This window comes from Mesitornis unicolor, unplaced genomic scaffold, assembly GCF_000695765.1.
Source record: "Mesitornis unicolor isolate BGI_N332 unplaced genomic scaffold, ASM69576v1 scaffold9136, whole genome shotgun sequence".
In the NCBI taxonomy this organism is placed as follows: Eukaryota; Metazoa; Chordata; class Aves; order Mesitornithiformes; family Mesitornithidae; genus Mesitornis; species Mesitornis unicolor.
In genome coordinates, this window is record NW_010191706.1 from 1,747 (window position 1) to 21,615 (window position 19,869).

The 19,869-nt window shown below is 39.6% G+C and overlaps 1 protein-coding gene across 1 annotated transcript in view; it reads right to left on the reverse strand.

Moving 5' to 3' along the window:
* Positions 1–600: 600 nt before the first annotated feature.
* LOC104542496 (trafficking protein particle complex subunit 9-like) overlaps positions 601–19,869 on the reverse strand; it is a gene marked incomplete at its 5' end in the record, with an annotated part of 31,591 nt that continues 12,322 nt past the window's right edge. Inside the window, 3 exons of the mRNA XM_010186832.1 lie at positions 601–728; positions 7,100–7,245; positions 12,010–12,136. Coding sequence (XP_010185134.1) covers positions 601–728; positions 7,100–7,245; positions 12,010–12,136 — 401 coding nt within the window. The remainder of the gene's footprint in view (positions 729–7,099; positions 7,246–12,009; positions 12,137–19,869) is intronic.

Genomic DNA, 19,869 nt, shown 5'->3' on the forward strand with positions numbered 1-19,869 from the left:
CCCAATTTACATTGTTTCAGGATACACTGCAAGCAGTTCACAGAACTAATATCACAGCTTGGGCTTGATCCTCCTAACCTTACACGCTTCTCTGGTATTTCTATCTTTTCTTCCTCCCTCCTAAACATTTTAGCTTACGGTGTTTTCAAACACGTATCCTTGGGAACAGCAGACCCATGAGCTGAATCTTCTATTACAAAAACAAAGCTTCTCAAAACTCCTTTAATTCCTCAGATTTTTAAAAATGTGGTCAAAACAGGAATTTGAAAAGCCAGGATGAACGCATGTTTTCAAATTACAGTAGTAAGTATACACTAATTATGATGTTTTGGGATATAATTATTACTTGAAAACCTGTATATGTAAATTATGCAGTATGAGTTCTAGTCAATGCAAAAAGGTACGGAATTGATTTATGGGTCAGTAAAGCGTTTAAACACTCTGTGTGGCAAAGACTGTCATTTCAATACCTCATGGCCAGCAAAGAGGAGAAAATTGACTGTACTGCACTATTAAACTGAGTTAATACTGGCTTCAACGCTTCTTCAAACTCTTTGATTTCCAGAAAACCACATTTGAAAGTTCACATGAGAAATTTTTTTAGAAAAACAATAGAAAGGGGAGATTGAGAAAGATACATACCATGTTTTCTACTCGAAGCTCAAAAGGCATAGGGTTGTACACCATCAACTGAACTTCACACACATCTCCCTGGACCCACTGGAAGTCTACGTGAAATGGTTAGAGAATTAATGCAAGAATTACTTAATCATAACGTTATTAAAAAATAGCATCATCTGAGCTGTCAGATTGCTATATTTATGTTCTAAATTAACATCTCTGTATAATCTTCACAGCTCAAGTCCTATTCAAGAGTCCTGTGGGACACAAGCTATAAATCAGAGGCAAAGCAATGGGTTCAAGGTCCAGAAGTATTTGTTAATAGAGTAATAGTGCTCCAAAGCCCCAGTGTCTCAACATTACATTGGCAAAAGTAACTTAAGCATCCATTCAAAACAGTGCTTAAACACATTCTTAATGTTAAACACTTAAAGGCTTACATACTCAGAGTTAGGTGCAGAGTACACATCACCTTGGATAATCAAGACTCAGATAAAAAGCAACCAGATAAGGAAGAAACACAACAGGGAGAAGGAAATTAAAAATAAAAGGAAGAAATCTTCATGTAGACACAGCTGATGATGGGGAGTAAATAAAGGATCATTCTAAATTAAGAAGGAAGCAACTGCTCACCACCTTAGTTTCCTCCCACTCATTTTCTTTGGAAAACAGTAAGTAGTTTGGGAGATGCTGTGGGAGGGGAAGAAGGGACTAGGATGTACAGATACAGAGTTTTCTGAGGTTCACAAAATTATTTAGGAACTTGTGAAAATACTTTGGAAAGGCAATGAACAAAAATAGGTTAGGTAATAACCTGTAATTTCAGTTTATAATTCATGATAAGTGACAAAGGTTCACTTCATTCTGCCAAAACTAAAATTTTGGGGGAGGTTTGTTTGGTTTTGGGTTTTTTGGGTTGTTTTTGTTTGGTTGGTTGGTTGGGGTTTTTTTTGTTTTTTTAATTTAAGGTGGCAAAAAGATTACAGAAGTGAGGTCACCATCAGAGATGTGAGTTCTGAGGAACTGTTTAAAGCAGAAGGACTATTTTACATCAGCACTTCATAATCCTTTCAGCCCACAAGACCTTGTCTGCCTTCCAAATTTCTCAGTTAACCACATGCACCTCAGGAGCAGACTTAAACCTGAATGTAACAAGATTCTCCACACAAGCTGAGGACCTGCAGTCCAAACAAATAAAAGGTGGTTTAATGGTATTTGTTAAATAAACCATGACCAGAAGATAATCTTTAACATGTGGATTAATTTTCACTAGTTTACTCAATAATTTTAACACACATTGCTAAGACTTTTTACTAGTACATTAGAAAAACATTTCTGGTAAATAAACGGGATTATTAATATTAAGACTGTAATTCACAGTTGAAAACATCTGTACTCTAATTATACATTCACAATCATCTACCATTCTCAGGGGAGATTACTTAATGCAAATGTTTAATTGCAATTAATGCTAGTGGAAATTAAAAACATACATTCAGCAATATTAACGGGTTATATTACTATGAAACCTGAAAAGCAAAACTGTTGATTAAACCAAAATGTTCAAAATCCCAATTGTATGAGGTGTTCTGTAAACTTCTTTTTATTTAATTGCTTATTATTGTCCACAATGCATTCTGTGGTCCTCAAAAGAACCAGTTCCTGTTGGACTTTGTACAGAGCTTCAAAGCTATTTAAGCACTATTTAAGCCCCGTTACGGTTGACTGTATAAACAGAGGCACCTGTAGTAGACAAACTAGGCACTGCAGTCCTTGTAAATTGTCGTAATTTCCACATTATAAGAACTACAAGACTGGAACATCTTTTCTGAAAAATGTTTTCAATGCAGCCATGTAAAAAAGTGATTCTGAAAAAGTCAGTTACCAGAAAAATGTTGGAAAATCTTAATTTCATCTATCACAAATGCAAACCATTAATTTGTCTGCTTTAATCTGTCTTACAAAAACAAGAGTGTCTAGGATAATTTCTTAATTTTTATGGGTTTGATCCCTCCTCCGGTGTAGGATACTCTACCTCCTTACTCTAGCACTGAAACCATGGGAAGCCAATGCTGCACTGCGAGCTGAGAGCAGTGCGAGGCTTGCAAGGCCCTCCCCTGGTGTCTGAGCAGGGTTCTGGGTCCCCGATCCCCTTGGGCTGATGTGTGGGGAGGGACCGGGCCGCAGGGCTCGCCAGAGGAGAGGGGCAGGACAGGGCTCGGCGGTGCCGCCTGCCCCGCGGCCAGGGGAAGGCGCGGGAAGCCGCCTGCAACCGGCCCTGGGGAGCGCAGCCAGAGGCAGGGGACTGGCCCTGAGGGGAGCAGCGCCGGCAACTGAGGGGGCGCAGGGAGGCAACGAGCAGGCTGCGCTGTGCTGTGTGCTAGGGAGGGGGAACTAGAAACAGGATTATTTGAGACTTTGCAAGAAATCTGAGGGCTCTGAGGCACTGACCTCCAAGGACTGCCAAAGAGCTTCAACAGCACAGACAGAGCCTTGGAGGAGGAAGTGCTGTGGTCTCTGGTGACCCATAGGAATATTCATTCCCCTTCTGTACATGTACCAACCAGCAACAGATATGAAGCCTTGAGCTTCAACAACCATGTGCAAGATTCACAGGGAGAAGCCACAGCAGCAGCACACGGTAAAAGCCGCAAAAGCACACGGCGAGTGCTACCAGTGGGTGACTGCTGAAGGACACCGAGACACCCATCTGCTGGGCTGGTATACAGCCAAGGGAAGTTTGCTGCTTGCCAGCAGCTAAGACCTGGGATGTCACAGAGAGATGACTGCCACAGCTGGTTAAAAGCCCAGACTGCTGTCCCCTACTTATGTGGGCACCAATGACACAGTAAAGCAAAACCTGGGCAAGACCAAACAGGACTTCAGAGCCTTGCAGGCGCAGTAAAGGGTACAGGTGCCCAAGTGATTTTCTCCTCTGTGTTGCCCTCAGAGCTATTACTGCAGGCAGAAGTCAACCCATCGTATGGATCAATACATGGCTGGTGTTACTATGGCTTTGGTTTCTATGATCATGGGAAGTCCTTCAATGAATACAGCCTACTGGGGGACAGATAGGCCCTACCTACCTAGAAGAGGCAGGAGAATCTTTGATTGCAGATTGGCCAACTTGCCAGTCTTGCTCTAAACTAACCAACTAGGGGGGCAGTGTTCAAAGCTGTGACAAGAGCAAGGTCCTGCACCTTAGACATAACCAAAGAGCCCAGTACGCCTCAAGATGATCAAGGAGCTGGAGAACCTGCCTGATGAGGAAAGACTGAAGGAGTTACAGATATCCTCCCAGGTTGACATGTATCTCTCTATGTGTGTGTCTATGTCTATAGAATCATAGATTGGTTTGGGTTGGAAGGGACCTTAAAGCTCCCCCAGTCCAACCCCTGCCATGGGCAGGGACACCTCCACCAGCCCAGGATGCTCAAAGCCCCGTCCAACCTGGCCTTGAACACTGCCAGGAAGGGGGCATCCACAGCTTCCCTGGGCAACCTGTGCCAGTGCCTCACCACCCTCACACTAAATAAATGTCTATGTCCACATCCATGTCTCATCTTCTCATTCCCTCAGGAAAACATGACTAGTCCCTACCACCACCAAAAAACCACTCCCACATCTAGAGCTGTCATGAGCTGTCTCTGGTTTCCTTTTCAGAAGGTCTAGCTATCCCATGAAAAAGACACCAGGGCAATGCTACAAAATTGCTTCCTCGAGGGAAAAGCTTTTGAAAGGAAAGGTATATCAGGTCATATTGCCCTAAGTAAAGAGTTAATAGTTATATCATTTAATCATTTAATATAGAAATGACAGTAAGTTGCTAGATTTACTATATTATATATTATTGCTGCTTTAGACTATCAGCACTTTAAAACAAAACAAAAAACCCCTTTATGTAAAAAATCAGTAGGTTTACCTCTTATGACTAGCATTCTATTAAAGCAATTTAACCAGAATATAATTATCCCAGTTATTGTTTCCAATCAGAAAAGCTTACCAAGCTGAAAGCTGAAAACATTTCCTCACAGCTTTCTAAAGGGTTTTGTTTCCCTTTAGTTTGTCAGCAGTACTTGATTTCCTTTGATGTAGCAATAATTTAACCAAAAATAAGGCTTGCATAATTCCATGTAAGAAAAAACACAGTTAATTTGTTATTGTCGTTGTTATTAATTGAATGCATGTCATTAAAATATTCTCATTAGTTTCAAAGTTTATTAAATTCCTCAGCTTCTTGCAAAGGAAGTTATCTGGTTCTGTTTTGTACATTCTTTTGTTTGCAAAACTTTGAATTAAACATTAGAGGCTTTAAAAAGTGAATGCACTGTGTATCTGCTTCAAAAAACAAAACGCTTCACAGCATCACGAGCAGTTCAGACATCGCCTCTGGCTGAATAAAAACCTAAAAAGAGAAACTTCTCTGTACAATATAAAACTCCTAAATCCTAAATTGAACAGCTTTAAAAAATGCGGGTTCCTTTTAGATCCATCGAGGAACGAGAATATTGTATAATATGACCGTTTGACAAGATTAGCAATAAGGGTTTATTGTAATGAAAAAATATGACATGGCATATCTACGAGATTAAACGTTGAAAACTTGTGATCGATTTTTAAACAAATTAAGACAAGCCATTGTCCAAAGAAATACTTCTTTAAAGAGAAAGTACTTAAAGATGTTTCCACAGATCTACATTTTTTTAATTTCTTATCCTTCACTTAATTATTATTTCTTATCTTTTTAATTTCTTATCCTTTATCTTTTGAAGTCAAAGTAGCACTAAGCCATGTCCATCCAACCTGCCAGATAAAAATCCATACCTCTGCACATTTCCTAATTCCTCATGGTTCAACTATGTACTGGAAATACACATCATCATAAAACAAATTGGAAATTGCGTATGTACTCAAGGTGAGGGATATCATCTTTATTATGATCAGGGGTCCACGGCAGATTGAGTCCAACACCTAACCTAGAAGATTGTGCGGAAAAAGCCTGTGGAGAGATTCTCCAAGTACCGGCTCTGCAGGCGAGGCACAATCCAGATGACCAAGCCAAGGGGTTGCTACACTGCTGGAGGAAATTAATTCTAAAAGTAGATGAAAGAGGACTTTCAGAAGGGAGAATCATAGAGTAATTTAGGTTGGAAAGGGCCTCTAAGATCATCGAGTCCAACCATTAACGTAGCCCTGCAAAGTCCACCACTGCCAAGTTGATCACTAAACCCTGTCCCTAAGCACCACATCTACCCGTCTTTTAAATCCCTCCAGGGATGATGACTCCACCTCTTCTCCAGGCAGCCTGTTCCAATGCCTGATAACGCTTTCAGTGATGAAATTTTTCCTAATATCCAGCCTAACCCTTCCCTGGTGCAACTTGAGCCCATTTCCTCTTGTCCTATCACTAACTTGTTCCTGAATTACCTACTTGAAGAATTACTTGGAGCCACTACTGGTGACGACCTGCTAAATGTTTAGCATTTTACAATTGAAAGCACGATATAGAAAATCTAGCAAACCTCAATGACTTTTTTTTTGGTGATTTCACAATACTAGAAACAGTGGCATAAGGAGCCAAATTAAGATAAGCACTGTTCTGCAAATTTCTGTGTTCAAGCGTTTACAGTCAGTTCTGTTCCACAGTCACACAAGTCCTCTTTGTGCTGACACTAACACGTATGTTAAAAATTATCATGCATGCGATATGCACAAAAGCAACAAAAAGGACTACCAATATTTGTAACTTAATCCAGGATTTTAAACAAGCCTCGTAATCCATTTCCAATGGCACGAAAGAGTTTTATAAGAAAATAAATAAACCCCTAGGAGAAAATTATTCATATTCCCAACGTTGTTTATAAGGCTTTTTTTATTTTTGCTGAACTGTTTTTAACTGACTAATCAGAAAGTTAATTATTCTGAGTTTTAATTAAATCATAATAGGATATCAACAAGATGCATTTTTTTTTTCCTCCTGAAAGAGATAAACTGAAACCCAATTTTAAAATCCCAATGCGCTAACATCGGGATCCTATGGGTGATGAACCACCACAGTGCAGTTTCCTATGGATTGGCATCTTTTGTCCAAGGAACTGCAGCTCATCCTAATTCACCCTAATTTCTTGGTGTTCATGATGATAACCCCTATCAGAAAAGGGGAAATCAGTGCATCCAGCTCAGGGCACGACACACGATAACTGGCTACACTGGCGGCTGCTGCTGAACAGAATGTGTCAGAATGAAGTTTTCCCTGATTTCTCTTTTGTTTGTGTATTTCTAGGTTTATGTCCTCTAAAAATCCATTTTATTATCTATGACACTTCATTCCTCTTTTGAGTTTGAAACTGTCCCACAGAGAACAAAACTGTGCTCCTTCACGTTAGGCTGATTATTTCAAAACCCAGAAAGTCACGTTCAGGTTTCTTTCCCAAACTAATTCAACAAAACAACAGAAAACAGGGCAAAATATTCTTACCTATTTTCTTGTTTCGTTCTTCCCCACGACTGTGTGCAATAATTGGAGAATATATGAAGGGGCTCTTGGTTGACACATTCTGACCAAGAAGACTTTTCATTTTGTGAGGTCGGAGACTGGTCGGGAGGTTCAAGAGCTTCACAGATCTGTTGAGTAAAAATAATTCTATAATATTTTATTTATTCTATTTTGTTTTATAATAAATGGTTGTGTTAAAAATTAGCTGATAAATACTAAATTACACTCTGAATAGGTACTGATTAAAATACCTGAAATTGAAAGCGTGGAGCAAACACCTACAGTCCAAATTAAAGTTACACCAACCCCAGAAAAGTAAAAACAAAGTTTCAGAAAAGTAATAACCAAGGAAAAACATTTTCTGTAGAAACCAATAAAAGCAAAACTAGCCAGATCAAAGATTTGAAATCCAGGTATTAATTTCCAAGTTAAGTGCAGAAGGAACAACAAATACATCACAAATCCAGTGCAGAAAGGCTCCAAATATTTAACTTAAACCCAAACTAGAAGCCAGATAAAATTTAATTGGATACTGTAATACAAATAAAGAACTTCTCCAGGGTGAATAAACCAGATTTTAAGACAGCTAAAATGTACAATTTGCTTCTGGAAGGAAGGAAACACTCCAGAAATGGGAGTAGGTTTGTTGAACGACCAGAAGGCAATTACAAATAGACAAAATGAATTATTTATCAGACTATATCCCTGTTAGACCCAAATCTCTACAATACCATGCAGAGTGCTATTTTTTTATATATATATATATATTCCCAATACCAAGGAAATCACTGGGCTTCCGATGCTGATAGGAAATTAAAGACTAAGTATTAAGCATAAGGACAAGCAATAGATTAGTCCATGTTCAGTAAAATTAGCAGTATAATAAAAGCCTGTAAGACTCCTGGGTACTTAAGAATCAGGAAGGAGTGAGGAAAGGAAAAATAAAAGGTGAACAAAGACATCATTCAGTATCAAAGCTATTTTGCTGCAGTCTATTCGGGTTGAAATATTTGTGCTTTTAATGAAGAATGTCATCAAGAGACAAGAATCTCCCCTTTACACTCATGGATTAAATCTCCAACTCTTAAAATTTGTTTTTCAAGTAAATAAGAAAATTCCTATAGAATAAAACTGGTTGCTAAAGCCATCTCACCTCCTGAGATATTCAAGCAAGAATGAAATAAAATGCTCATAAAGTTTTCCAGCAATAAACTTTGAAAGGATACTTAAAGATACAGGAGGCGTGAACCATGATGTGAACAACCACAGCCTATCTAAAACTCGAGGAGATTTCTAAAGCCAATTAAAAAGCCAAGTGCAAGCATGCCAGAAAACCCAAGCAGTTCAAAGATTAACTCCCTTCCTTCCCCCCTTTCCTACATCCACCTCCCACAGTAAAACTTCTCTCACTGGAGTTCTTTGATAGCGCCATTTGTTTTAGCCACTTTTAACAATTTGTTTAAAAAATTACCCAAATCATTCAAGGTAACGTGCTACTGCTGAAAACAATGAAGCTGTAAGAGTAACACTACACAGACATGTTATCTCTCTGACATAAAACACCTGATAAGAAGTTACTAGGTAACACTAAAGGTATTTTGGAACAAGAAATAAATCACATCCTGAGGCTCTGAGCAACCTGATGTGGTAAAAATGTCCCTGCTCACTGCAGGGGGGTTGGACTGGATCAGCTTTAAAGGTCCCTGCCAACCCAATACGTTCTATGAAAGTTTGAGACATGCATTAATTCTTGCGGTCTCTCACACATCCATGTATTTAGTGTCAGCATCACAATGAAATGCACAATGACAGACAACAGGCCTGAGGAATAAAGAGAAATTGTGCCAGACTGCTGAATATTTCATATTTTAAACCTCTTCTGATAGAAATTTGTTACAAATCAGAATGCAACTTAAAGCAAAAAATGTAAATGATAGTTAGTAGAGGAAACATTAAATTCCACAAAGTGCTAACAAAAAGGAGTTTCATTTTATATATAGAAAGAAGTGCTTTGGGTTATCCATCATTATTAGAGAAATACTGGTGGATAACCCTTTTTATCTTACTGCATGATACTGGGAGGAATGGTCTCCAACCACGTATTAGACAGCTGTACCCTCACAGGAGATACACACAACATTAATTCCTTTGTGCAAAAAGCTCCAATAATGTACATTTTTAAGCCCCTGGCCCAGCCTGACTGAATTCAAATGAGTGACAAGTAGGAATTACAAAATAATTTCACTAGCTACCCAGAAGATCAAAATCTTGTATGTGGAAAAAGTTGTCTTAATTAAAAACCACCTTGCTTGGAGGGGAAATGGAAAGCATTTAAAACAAACAAACACTCTACTGAGTAAACCGAGGGAAGGGAAAAAACGGCACTAAGTAAATTTAAAGTAGTAAGAAAAGTCTAAAAGGACAACAAAGACATCAGTGGTGAAAAGGACGAAAACTCTTTCTTCTGTCAAGCATATTACCATGAAAATTAGTTTTACCACAGGTAAATTATGAAAATAGAAATAGTGCATCTATCAGAACAGAAAGACAATAAATTCTTCTATTTTGTATCACAGAAAATACTAAGTGATGATTTTACAGTATGCTATAGTGGAGTACTTTCCAATCCAACATGCTTTTAATTTCTGAAGCTTCATCAGAAGAAATAAAAATTCACCAAGGAGCTTTCCAGATTGCACTGCAGTATTTAAAATGTCTAAAAAAACCCCAAAGGCTAAAAGAAAATACATAAAAATATAGTATGTAAAGGACATCAGTAATAGACATGATGCACACCAAAAAAGAAAGACGATAAAGAACACCACACTTAAATAAAGGACAGCTAGACCTTAAATACTGCTTATCACGAGTAATGGAATATAAAGATTTTGCCACGCCAAATCTATTGTATTGCTTTTTAGGTATTGGGGAGGAAAAGGTAACAGCGCGAGTGTGTTCCAATTTCACTGTGGCATTTCAATGTTTGACAGTATTTTGATTAAGGAATCTGCATCCAAAAGAAGGACCTCACATTAAAAGGATTAAAAACTAACAGACCATGAAATGCCAACCGTAAATAGAAGTTATCGTCATCTGTAAATGTGTGTTTCTAGGGGGCTCTAGCATGGATTGAATCATGAGCTGAAGTTATTCAACACTGATCTAAACCACATTTCCATGTATTTATAAATTATGTCTCAAAATTTAACATTATTTAGCTCAAAGAGTTTCTGCAGCTGTTTGACAGCCAAGACAGACACCATACGCAGTCAGATTAAGGAAGGCAGTTTTGGGTTTATGCTGTGTACTACTAAGATGTTCCGAGAACAGAGATCTGCAAGTGGCACCAAGTGGCTCTCAGCAGTCTTGTTCTCTGAAGGAAGGATTTTGCCTTAATGTTTTCATGGAAGCTTTTGCTCTAACTTCTGTCTATGATCATGTAACCCCAGTACTTGAAAGGGCTATACAAGTTCACTTAACTGCCTTTTTTTTAAAAAAAATAATTTTTCTTTCTAAAAACAAAAATTTAGGTTAAAATTTGCACTAAGTTGGTTGTCTAAAAGCTTTCAGGAGAAGAAATACAGACCTCCTTCATGTATTTAGCTTCAGAATGTACTGCCCAGGGCACCCCTCTGACACACAGACCAAGTTACCTGAACTCAGCACTGGACATGGTTAAGGTCAATGGAAAATGAGTCAACAGTCCACATACTCCACAATTTCAAGGCCAGGTTGGACGGGGCTTTGAACAGCCTGGGCTGGTGGAGGTGTCCCTGCCCATGGGAGGGGTTGGACTGGATGAGCTTTAAGGTCTCTTCCAACCCAAACCATTCTGTGACTCTACACCAGCTGCAATTCCAAAGTATACTGCACCACTGAACAGGCAACACAAAGCATCTGCAAATTCATCCTATGTGCTTTTTCAGTGCTAACAGAATCCCCTGAGGGGACAAGGCTGGAAGACCTCAGGGAAGATGCATTTTTTTTCCTTCATGAGTAGATATTAAAAGTGGTGAGGTAGTGCACAGCTTTGTACTTGGTCCAACCAGGAGACAAAACACCAAATGTTTTGGTGGCAGAGTGGTGTGACCATTCTGACTCCATAGACAACTCCATCTGACCACACACAACCATGTGCTCCAGTCAAGCCTGCACCTTAAGTGAGCACCTCCCACACAGCAAATTGTTTGTGTGAACAGACCTATCATGTTAAATGCACTAGGAGTAGTTAGACAAGGTCTCTTTCTTCAGTAAATGTGAAAACAGATTGAAGAAGTTAGAGAGAACATAGAAAAACTAGTTGTACCATGAAAAAAAAGCTCATAGAATAACACATTCATTTTCATTTTTGAGACTAAAAGTAATCTGAAAACAAAGATCATTTTCACTCTTTGGTTATACACTTTATTGTCTCTTTGTGATACGAGAGTTCTTGCTTCATGAAATGTTTGATGACATCCCACCGAGACTCAAATGTCTACAAGAACTCTTTTCAAGAACTTCTTCCATATGCTTTATGAATAGCAATTATCTTCTCTTCAAAAAGCCACTTCTTGACAAAGATTTTCTTTTAGACTTGCTTTTTATTATTGATGCCCAATGGCTGTTTTCTCTCTCTCTCTGACTCTAACTCTTCACGCTAGGCTTTAATCTAAACAGGGTGTTATTCATTGGAGATGAAACTAAAGACCCAGAAACTAAAGACCACAAAGTATTTTCTGCTCAGAGGCTCTATTTTTGCCAAAGAGCTTCTCAAAACAATTGGACACTTTGACATTTTTCCATGTTACTGTGAACAACTTATATCAACTGAGAAGACTTTATCCTTCCACTGTCCTTTACAATTTGACAGGTACTGTGGAAAAGTTAAAGATTGTATTCTGGGGTCTTACCTCACAATGGGCAATTTGGTGAAGGGAACAGGAGGTAACTTCAGACCATCTGGAAGAGTGATGTACTCCATCGTACCGGGGCATTTTGCTGTGTAGCTTTCCAAGCTCTGGGTGACATCTTTCTTTTCTAGAAAATAAATGTGTTTAAAATCAATTTTAAAAAACATTTCAAAATTAAATGTAACAAAAGTTTAAGATGAAGTTGTAACCTGAAGTTTTACTTGGGCTTTTTTTTGTATTTCTACAAAAAACCTCTAATGAAATGCCAACAAATGTTTGCATAAACTGCTTACTTATGCTTCAGGAGCCTTAATGGATGGATCAAATGTAATTAAGCAAGACAGTTTTCTGGACTTCATGGAGTTTCTGAAGTGTCAGTCTACACCTGCTTCATGTTAATTTTTTTACTGTCAAGATAAAAACTCCAACAATTTATCTAGTGCATCTACATATCCAACACAACTGGCCTCAAGCATGTTAAGGTTATTAACAATAGCACTGTTACGTGAACAAGCCCTGCTCTGAAACATTAGCTGAAAACAATACCAAAGGCAAAGAAGAGAAACAAATTACTTTTGATGTTAACTTGTGTTTAAAATTCCTAATTCTTAAAATAATTGTACTATATCATACTGCTAAATCATAACAACTGGCAAGAAAATTATTCTTTGCTTAAAAATACACGAACATTTAAACTGACATGAGTTATGTGGTTATTTTCAGTAATGTAGAATAAATGCTTATGAATTGTACACAAAAATTATTTTCAATGTATACAATCGTGTCTCCAGAAAAAAATGTCTATTTGGAAGTATATGGCCTGAACACAACATTATATTTCTCTGATGAAACGGGAGTCTGCAAACAGAAATAAGCCTGAAAATGAATGTTTAGAGGAGAGAATAAGACAGCTGAAAAGCCTTAGACATGCATTATTTTAAAGCACATTCTTCCATATATGAGTTACCAATAAAAATAACTATTCAATAACTACACTGTTTCTAAAATATAATTCAGAAACCAAAATACTCCGAGATAAAATAGAAAAGGGAAGGGTGGTAGCAAATACTGCTTTCCAAAAAACCCGCTTAGACAAGTGTATCTGCTTTATGCAGCAAGGTTTTGGCAGCAAAGGGTGCTGTAGGGGTGGCCTTTGTGAGAAGAGACCAGGAGTAGAATCACAGAATTGCTTGGGTTGGAAATGACCACTGAGATCATCGAGTCCAACCATTAACCCAGCACTGCCAAGTCCACCACTAATCCATGACCTAATCCAGGCCACATCTACATCTACATGTCTTTAAACGCCTCCAGGGGTGGGGACTCCAACACCTCCCTGGGAAGCCCCTTCCAGTGCTTGACAGTGAAGAAATTCCTCCAAATATCCAATCTAAACCTCCTCTGGTGCAATTTGAAGGCATTTCCTCTTGTCCTTGCTTGTTACTTGAGAGAAGAGACCAATCCCCACCTCTCTACCCCCTCCTTTCAGGCAGTTGTTGAGAGCAATAAGGTTTCCCCTCAGTCTCCTTTCCTCCAAACTAAACAACCCCAGCTCCCTCAGCCACTCCTCATCATTCTTGTGCTCCAGACCCTTCACCAGCTCTGTTGTCCTTCTCTGGACACGTTCCAGCCCCTCAATGAACTTCTTGGAGTGAGGGACCCAAAACTGAACACAGGATTTGAGGTGCGGCCACACCAGCGCTGAGTACATGGGGGAAACAGGGAGTAGCTCTATGTGGCAGACAGCCAGTTCCAGCAGCTCCAAAATGGACCCACTGCTGCTCAAATTGGGCCCACCAGCTTTGGTGGCACCTCTGTGATAGCTTATTTAAGAAAGAATAAAAAATGCTGCATAGCAGCTATGGGAGGAAAGAGTGAGAAAAAAGTGAGAGGGATATATCCTGTAAACCACGCCACTGCCCGATACATCATCTTGGGCCTTGAAGATCCTGCCCACATCAATCCAGCTTTGTTTGTAAGCTTCTAAGGCCATGAGTACATACTTTTTCAAAGCAAGTAAGCATTTATTTTAAACATCTTCACTATGAAACTAATGCTGCAAAATTGACAAATTGCCTTGCTTGTTATCCATGTTTCACTCACATCTTAACTGGGTGTAGGAAATGTTCCCAAAACCACATTATTAGACATACACATACACTCAGATAAGCATAGCCCTGCCAGGAGCTGCAGCGGTTCAACACTGAGTATTTTCATACAAATTTCAGGCTACAGCATTCAGGATGTTATCCGAAATGTTATGTGAGCAAGGGCACACAGTACAAATAGAATGCACCGAGATGGAAAGCTACCAAGAATGATGAAGACAACACTACAGCCTGCGCTTCATTCTGCTTGAAACCAGAGGTCTGTCATTCTGAGGAACTGGCTTTCACTTCCTAGTATGAAACACTCCATTTCTGTATTCAAAGCAAGCATGCTGCCGCTTGCAAAATGAATTTGTTTCCAGATTTGAGAGGCACATTTTTATTTCACAGTAGAAGCTCAGCAAGCTTCCTGCAAAGACAAGGCTGAAACAAGACATTTTTCTATGCTGATATTGTAGGAAATGCAATTTAAAACATGCTGCTGCCAAGCCAGCAGCTCTCTTACTCTTAGCACTGCATCTCAGCCGAGATGCTAAAGGAGCCTACACCAGCAGGAGATATCCAGAAGTATTCGTGAAGCAGAAGAGCAAGAGCTGCAAGATCTTTGACTTCATCTTCAAGGAGATGTGGTGCTTAGGGACTTGCTCTAGCAGTGGACTCAGGGCTGGTTCAGTGGTTGAACTCTGTGATCTTAAAGTGTCTTTTCCAACCAAAATCATTATATGCTACTATCTTGCTTGACAGTCACTTCTGAGAGTAAATGTTGGGGCTTTCCTCCCTTGACTGAGCACCTGACCTCTGTGGTACAAATGAATGATACAATTTCTCCGCTTAGTCCAATTTGCAAAGCCTAAGTGTTGCCAAAAACCTGCTACAAGCTGCTGCTTTCAAACACCTCTTTATTTCCCCAGCATCTGCTTGGCTGTCGTTGTGTTTTGACGCAACCACAACCTGCACCAACCTCCTGGGAAGATCTATTCAACCATTCAGTCTCCTGACCCATAGTTTAGAAGACTGTGACTAGTTATCACCAGTACTTATCTTTCTCTTTGCAAAGAGGTAGAAACAGCTATTTTTGGAGGTCTTTTCCCACCTAGTGTCTTCATGTTTATGTATGTCGGCAGGAAAGCAATCGCCCCTATATCCTTTGACCTCTGAAGTCACCTCAAGAGCTTTAAAAGCCTTCGCTGCAGCTGGAAACCCTGCAGGATACTCTTGTGTTGGTATTACAGAGACTCAGTATTTATTGAGTGGGAAATGCTGAGTTATTTTCTCATCTGAAATAACTATGTTTATTATTTTTCTCTCCAGATTCACTGAAAGATCAGGAGCACAGAAAGGCTGCAACCAAATAAAGCCACAGTCAGTATTGCCACTTGAGCACATACTTCTGATTTTTTTCAGTACAACCTCGTAGTCCAATTCCCCCATTTCCTACCAAATTGTTCTCATTACCTTTTCTTGGCTGCTTCTGACAACTGAAAATTTTGCAAGTCCGCCAATAATCTTACTAAGTTTTTGCTTAACTACTTCATGTCAACATACTGAACATTCGGGTTTGTCCCAAAGCTGCTTTGAACCTTCTTATAACACCAGAGCACAACAATCTGAAAGCTTCAGTTTCAGAGTTAGAAACCATTTGTGACTGAAAGCTACCAAATGTGAACAAGAAACGCCTTTCTGATACTTTCACAGCAACATAAAGCAGTATGACTAAACTGGAGACACTGAAAAATCAGACCAGGACAGACCAGAAGGTCGGTTATAGACTTAACATTTTTAAGCACATCAGTAACCATGATTATCAGTATCACACAAACAGCATTCTGTGTCTTGGCAGAAAACAGAGAAAATTAGAAGAACATAATTGCTGTAACTGCACGGTTTAGCTCTTTAGCTTTAATATTTGAAGGAATTTAGAATATCTGAACTTTGTCTCAGTCATTACCCATTAAAAACAAAGTCAAATATTAAAAACACAACATTTGTTCCCTGGCAAAGCCAAACGGTTGATCCTGTTTTGATCAAGTCATTGTGGTCCCTGCAGAACAACCTACAGCAAGGTAGAATGAGGAAAGGGGACAGATTATGTGTGATCTGCCAATTACACTGGAAAACAAACAGCTTCCTGTTTCCTTATGCAACTTGCTGAAATACGGAAATAGGAAGTGAGGAAACAAACAGATAAAGGTCTTCTGACTTCAGTTGTCACCTGGTGATGAGCCCAGAATCAACATCTTAACAAAAAACCCGTAGTACCCACAGTTCTTTGTGCTGGCTGAGCTTTTCCTTGCCCCTTGAAAACACCAACTAATGTTCACAAAGGAGAGGTCCAAGAAGCACCTCAGTGGCATGGAGGAAAGGGGAGGAAAATGGCTTGGTGAGTCCTCTTAAAATTAAAGAAGAAAAAAAAGTCAGTGTCTGCTGCCAGGGAGACCTTCAGCATCACCCTGCCATCAAGATGTAGAGTATTCTTCAAATTAAAAAACTAGTTCAGAAAGGCCACAAAATACGTTAAGAACCTCACAAGAGCTGAAGTAGAAACTGAGAATTCATAGACAGTAACCGCTACAAAAGTTTTACCTTGAAGTTAGTCACTAGATGAGGTGTACACGAAGCTCTTCACAACCTTTCGGGTAGTCCCTCAACCCTTATTTCGGGTAGATGCAGAGGGACAGGAAGCATCCTGTTTGTATACTCAGTGCATCACTCTTCACTACCACAAGCAATCTACTCCTGTAAGTGAAGTGTCTAAACAAGAATCACAAGATCAATCCACTAATTCAGTGTTTCAGTTGTTTAATTCAGCAGAACAGAGCAGGTTTTCTCTAATTTGCAGGCAAGCATCACCTGTTTTTCCATTACATTAAGTGTGATAGGTATTAGATGACAGCATTTGCTACGTTCTAGTAAACAAACAGCAGCTCTGATATTTTTTCTGAAAAATTCATGGAGCAAGTAAACACGACTTCAAACCGCTCAGAGATCTGATGTTTGAACAAGTTGCTTTGAAAGCAACACAAGGAACGCTTGAGTTTCATTCCAATATTTGCTACTGCAATAAATCACAGAATCATTAAGGTTGGAAGAGACCTCCAAGATCATCAGGTCCAACTGTCAACCCAACCCCACCATGGCCACTAAACCATGTCCTGAAGAGCCACATCCATGCGCTTCTGGAACACCTCCAGGGATGGGGACTCCACCACCTCCCTGGGCAGCCCCTTCCAGGGCTTGACCACTCCTTCCGTAAAGAAATTTTTCATAATATCCAATCTAAACCTCCCCTGGTGCAATTTGAGGCCATTTCCTCTGGTCCTGTCACTGGTTACATGGAAGAAGAGACCAACCCCCACCTCTCTACCCCCTCCTTTCAGGCAGTTGTAGAGGGCAATAAGGTCTCTCCTCAGTTTCCTTTCCTCCAGATTAAACAACCCCAGCTCCCTCAGCCACTCCTCATCATTCTTGCGCTCCAGACCCTTCACCAGCTCTGTTGCCCTTCTCTGGACACGCTCCAGTCCCTCAATGTCCTTCTTGGAGTGAGGGGCCCAAAACTGAACACAGGATTTAGGTGTGGCCTCACCAGTGCCAAGTACAGGGTCACAATCACTTCCCTGCTCCTGCTGTCCACACTATTGCGTTGGCCTTCTTGGCCACCTGGGCACACTGCTGGCTCATGTTCAGTTGCTGGCAACCAACACCCTCAGGTCCTTTTCATAGCACTTACCTATGGCTTTACACTGCAGCATTTCAGAGTCCTGTCTATATTCCTTAGGCCATCAGCTGGACAGGAAGCACGCACAAGCTGACCAGCCAACTGGGTGACAAAGTGGCCAAAGCGAGTGAGAACTAATGGTCATTTCTAGTTTGTTAGCATCTGTTTAGTCTGTTACCATCTACCTTAATTAAATCCCTAAGTAAATATAGCAGAGACTAAAACTAATAAAATTCACTGTTTGACACGGAAAAGAGCAGGAACAAGAAGAAAATAATTAATCTGTGCTACCCATAGAGCTCGATGCGCTGTCACGAGATCCTCATGAACAACACCAAAGAAAGTGGCTCCCGCCATACAGTGAAGAGAATGAGAGCAAAAGGATTCAGTTTATTGTGTCTCAGCTCATCTTTGTAAAAAATGTTATCAGCTTTACTACTAATTTTGCAGGAACTGGACAGGGAAATAACATCTTTTCAACACAGACAAAAAGAGGAGTCGTGTGTGCACCAAAATCACGTTTTCTGTTTTTAAGATGACCTCCACAGAGAGAGAATGGGAAGGGACAGACTAAACACACCACGGTTCTCTACTACAGGATCTTCAATAGTTACATAAAATGTGTACGCATTAATTCACAGCTCGAAATTCACAGCTGGCACAAAAATATTTTCAGATCAAATCTCATGAAAAATTGACACAGCTGAAGCCAGAGTTCAGAAACACACCATTAAAATTTCAGTACCTAGTTCTCCCCCATATAAGAACTTCAGATGTCCGTATACTTTAGAAACTACACAAATGTATTTTGTACATCTAAAATCAGTAAGTAAACCACTGAACAACATTACTGATTTTTTTATGTTAAGAAATACCAGACTTACCTTAACATAAAGTGGAGCAGATAAAAACTAACTTCCATAAGTAACAGCTGCCCTGGCTTTTGCTGCCCCCAGCACCCAGTTAACTCAAAAACTGCTAAAGAGCTTGATCGCTGCATGCCAGCATTGGCCAAAAGCTAAAACAAAACATGTTATCAACTTTGTTTCCACTAAATCGAGCACCGTAGTCTGCAGAAATACAGCTTTCCTGAACAGAAAACTGATTTTATGATTCTATGCCAGCAAAACCAGGACAGGGACATTTTTCCCAATACACTGTTAAGCAAAGTCACAGGAATTTGACCAGAGAGGATTATCACAAACCAACGTTTCAATGCCTCCGCTCCCGATACAAACAGACTCTCACCTGAGAAAAGGACAGTTCAACTGTTTAAAAACTGGACAACTGCCTGAAAATCTACAGCAAAAACATCAGCTCCTGCAACTAACTTATAGTTGAGCTTTCCAATCCTTCTGAAAGGACACTTCTTCAGTATCACTCCTAGATCTTACTCTTCCTTTCTCAATGGGCATCATACGGGGAGTTCACCAAAGCACCTGGGTGATCCTCTTGGAAACACAGATATTTCTTTTTCCATACAAACTGCTACGTTATATACAAACTACCACAGAGAGTAATATTGAGTCTGCTAAGTGCCATATAAAATTTATTTGAATTTTAATTCATATAGCACCTCCTAAAATAGCCTCTTTCAATACAAGAGCCTTAGTTTTTAAAAACACAGCACAAATCCTTCCTGTCTTCATCTTGCAAATTAAAGTATGTCTCCCCCAGAGTAAACTGGAACAAAATCTTTGCAACTTGTCTGTATTTGAATGCTTTTCTCTTTTCCCTCAACTGATCAAATTGGGCTTCTTGAAAAATCAGAAGTAACTCTGTGAAGATGGCAATTTTGAGCTAAAGCTCAGAAACTTCATTTTGTTCATGAATGACTTTATACAAATTAATAGGAAACTTTTGTCATAAAGAAATGCACCATTTTATTGCAATGATTGATCTCATGTTTTACCTAAGAATTTGGATACGGTGTTGGCTGGAGTTTTTGTCTGTACCTCATCAACGCGCAAGTCTAATGAAAGATAAATTTGGTTCAGTTTTCATTCTCATTACAGCGTTTTTCTTTCATATGACTCA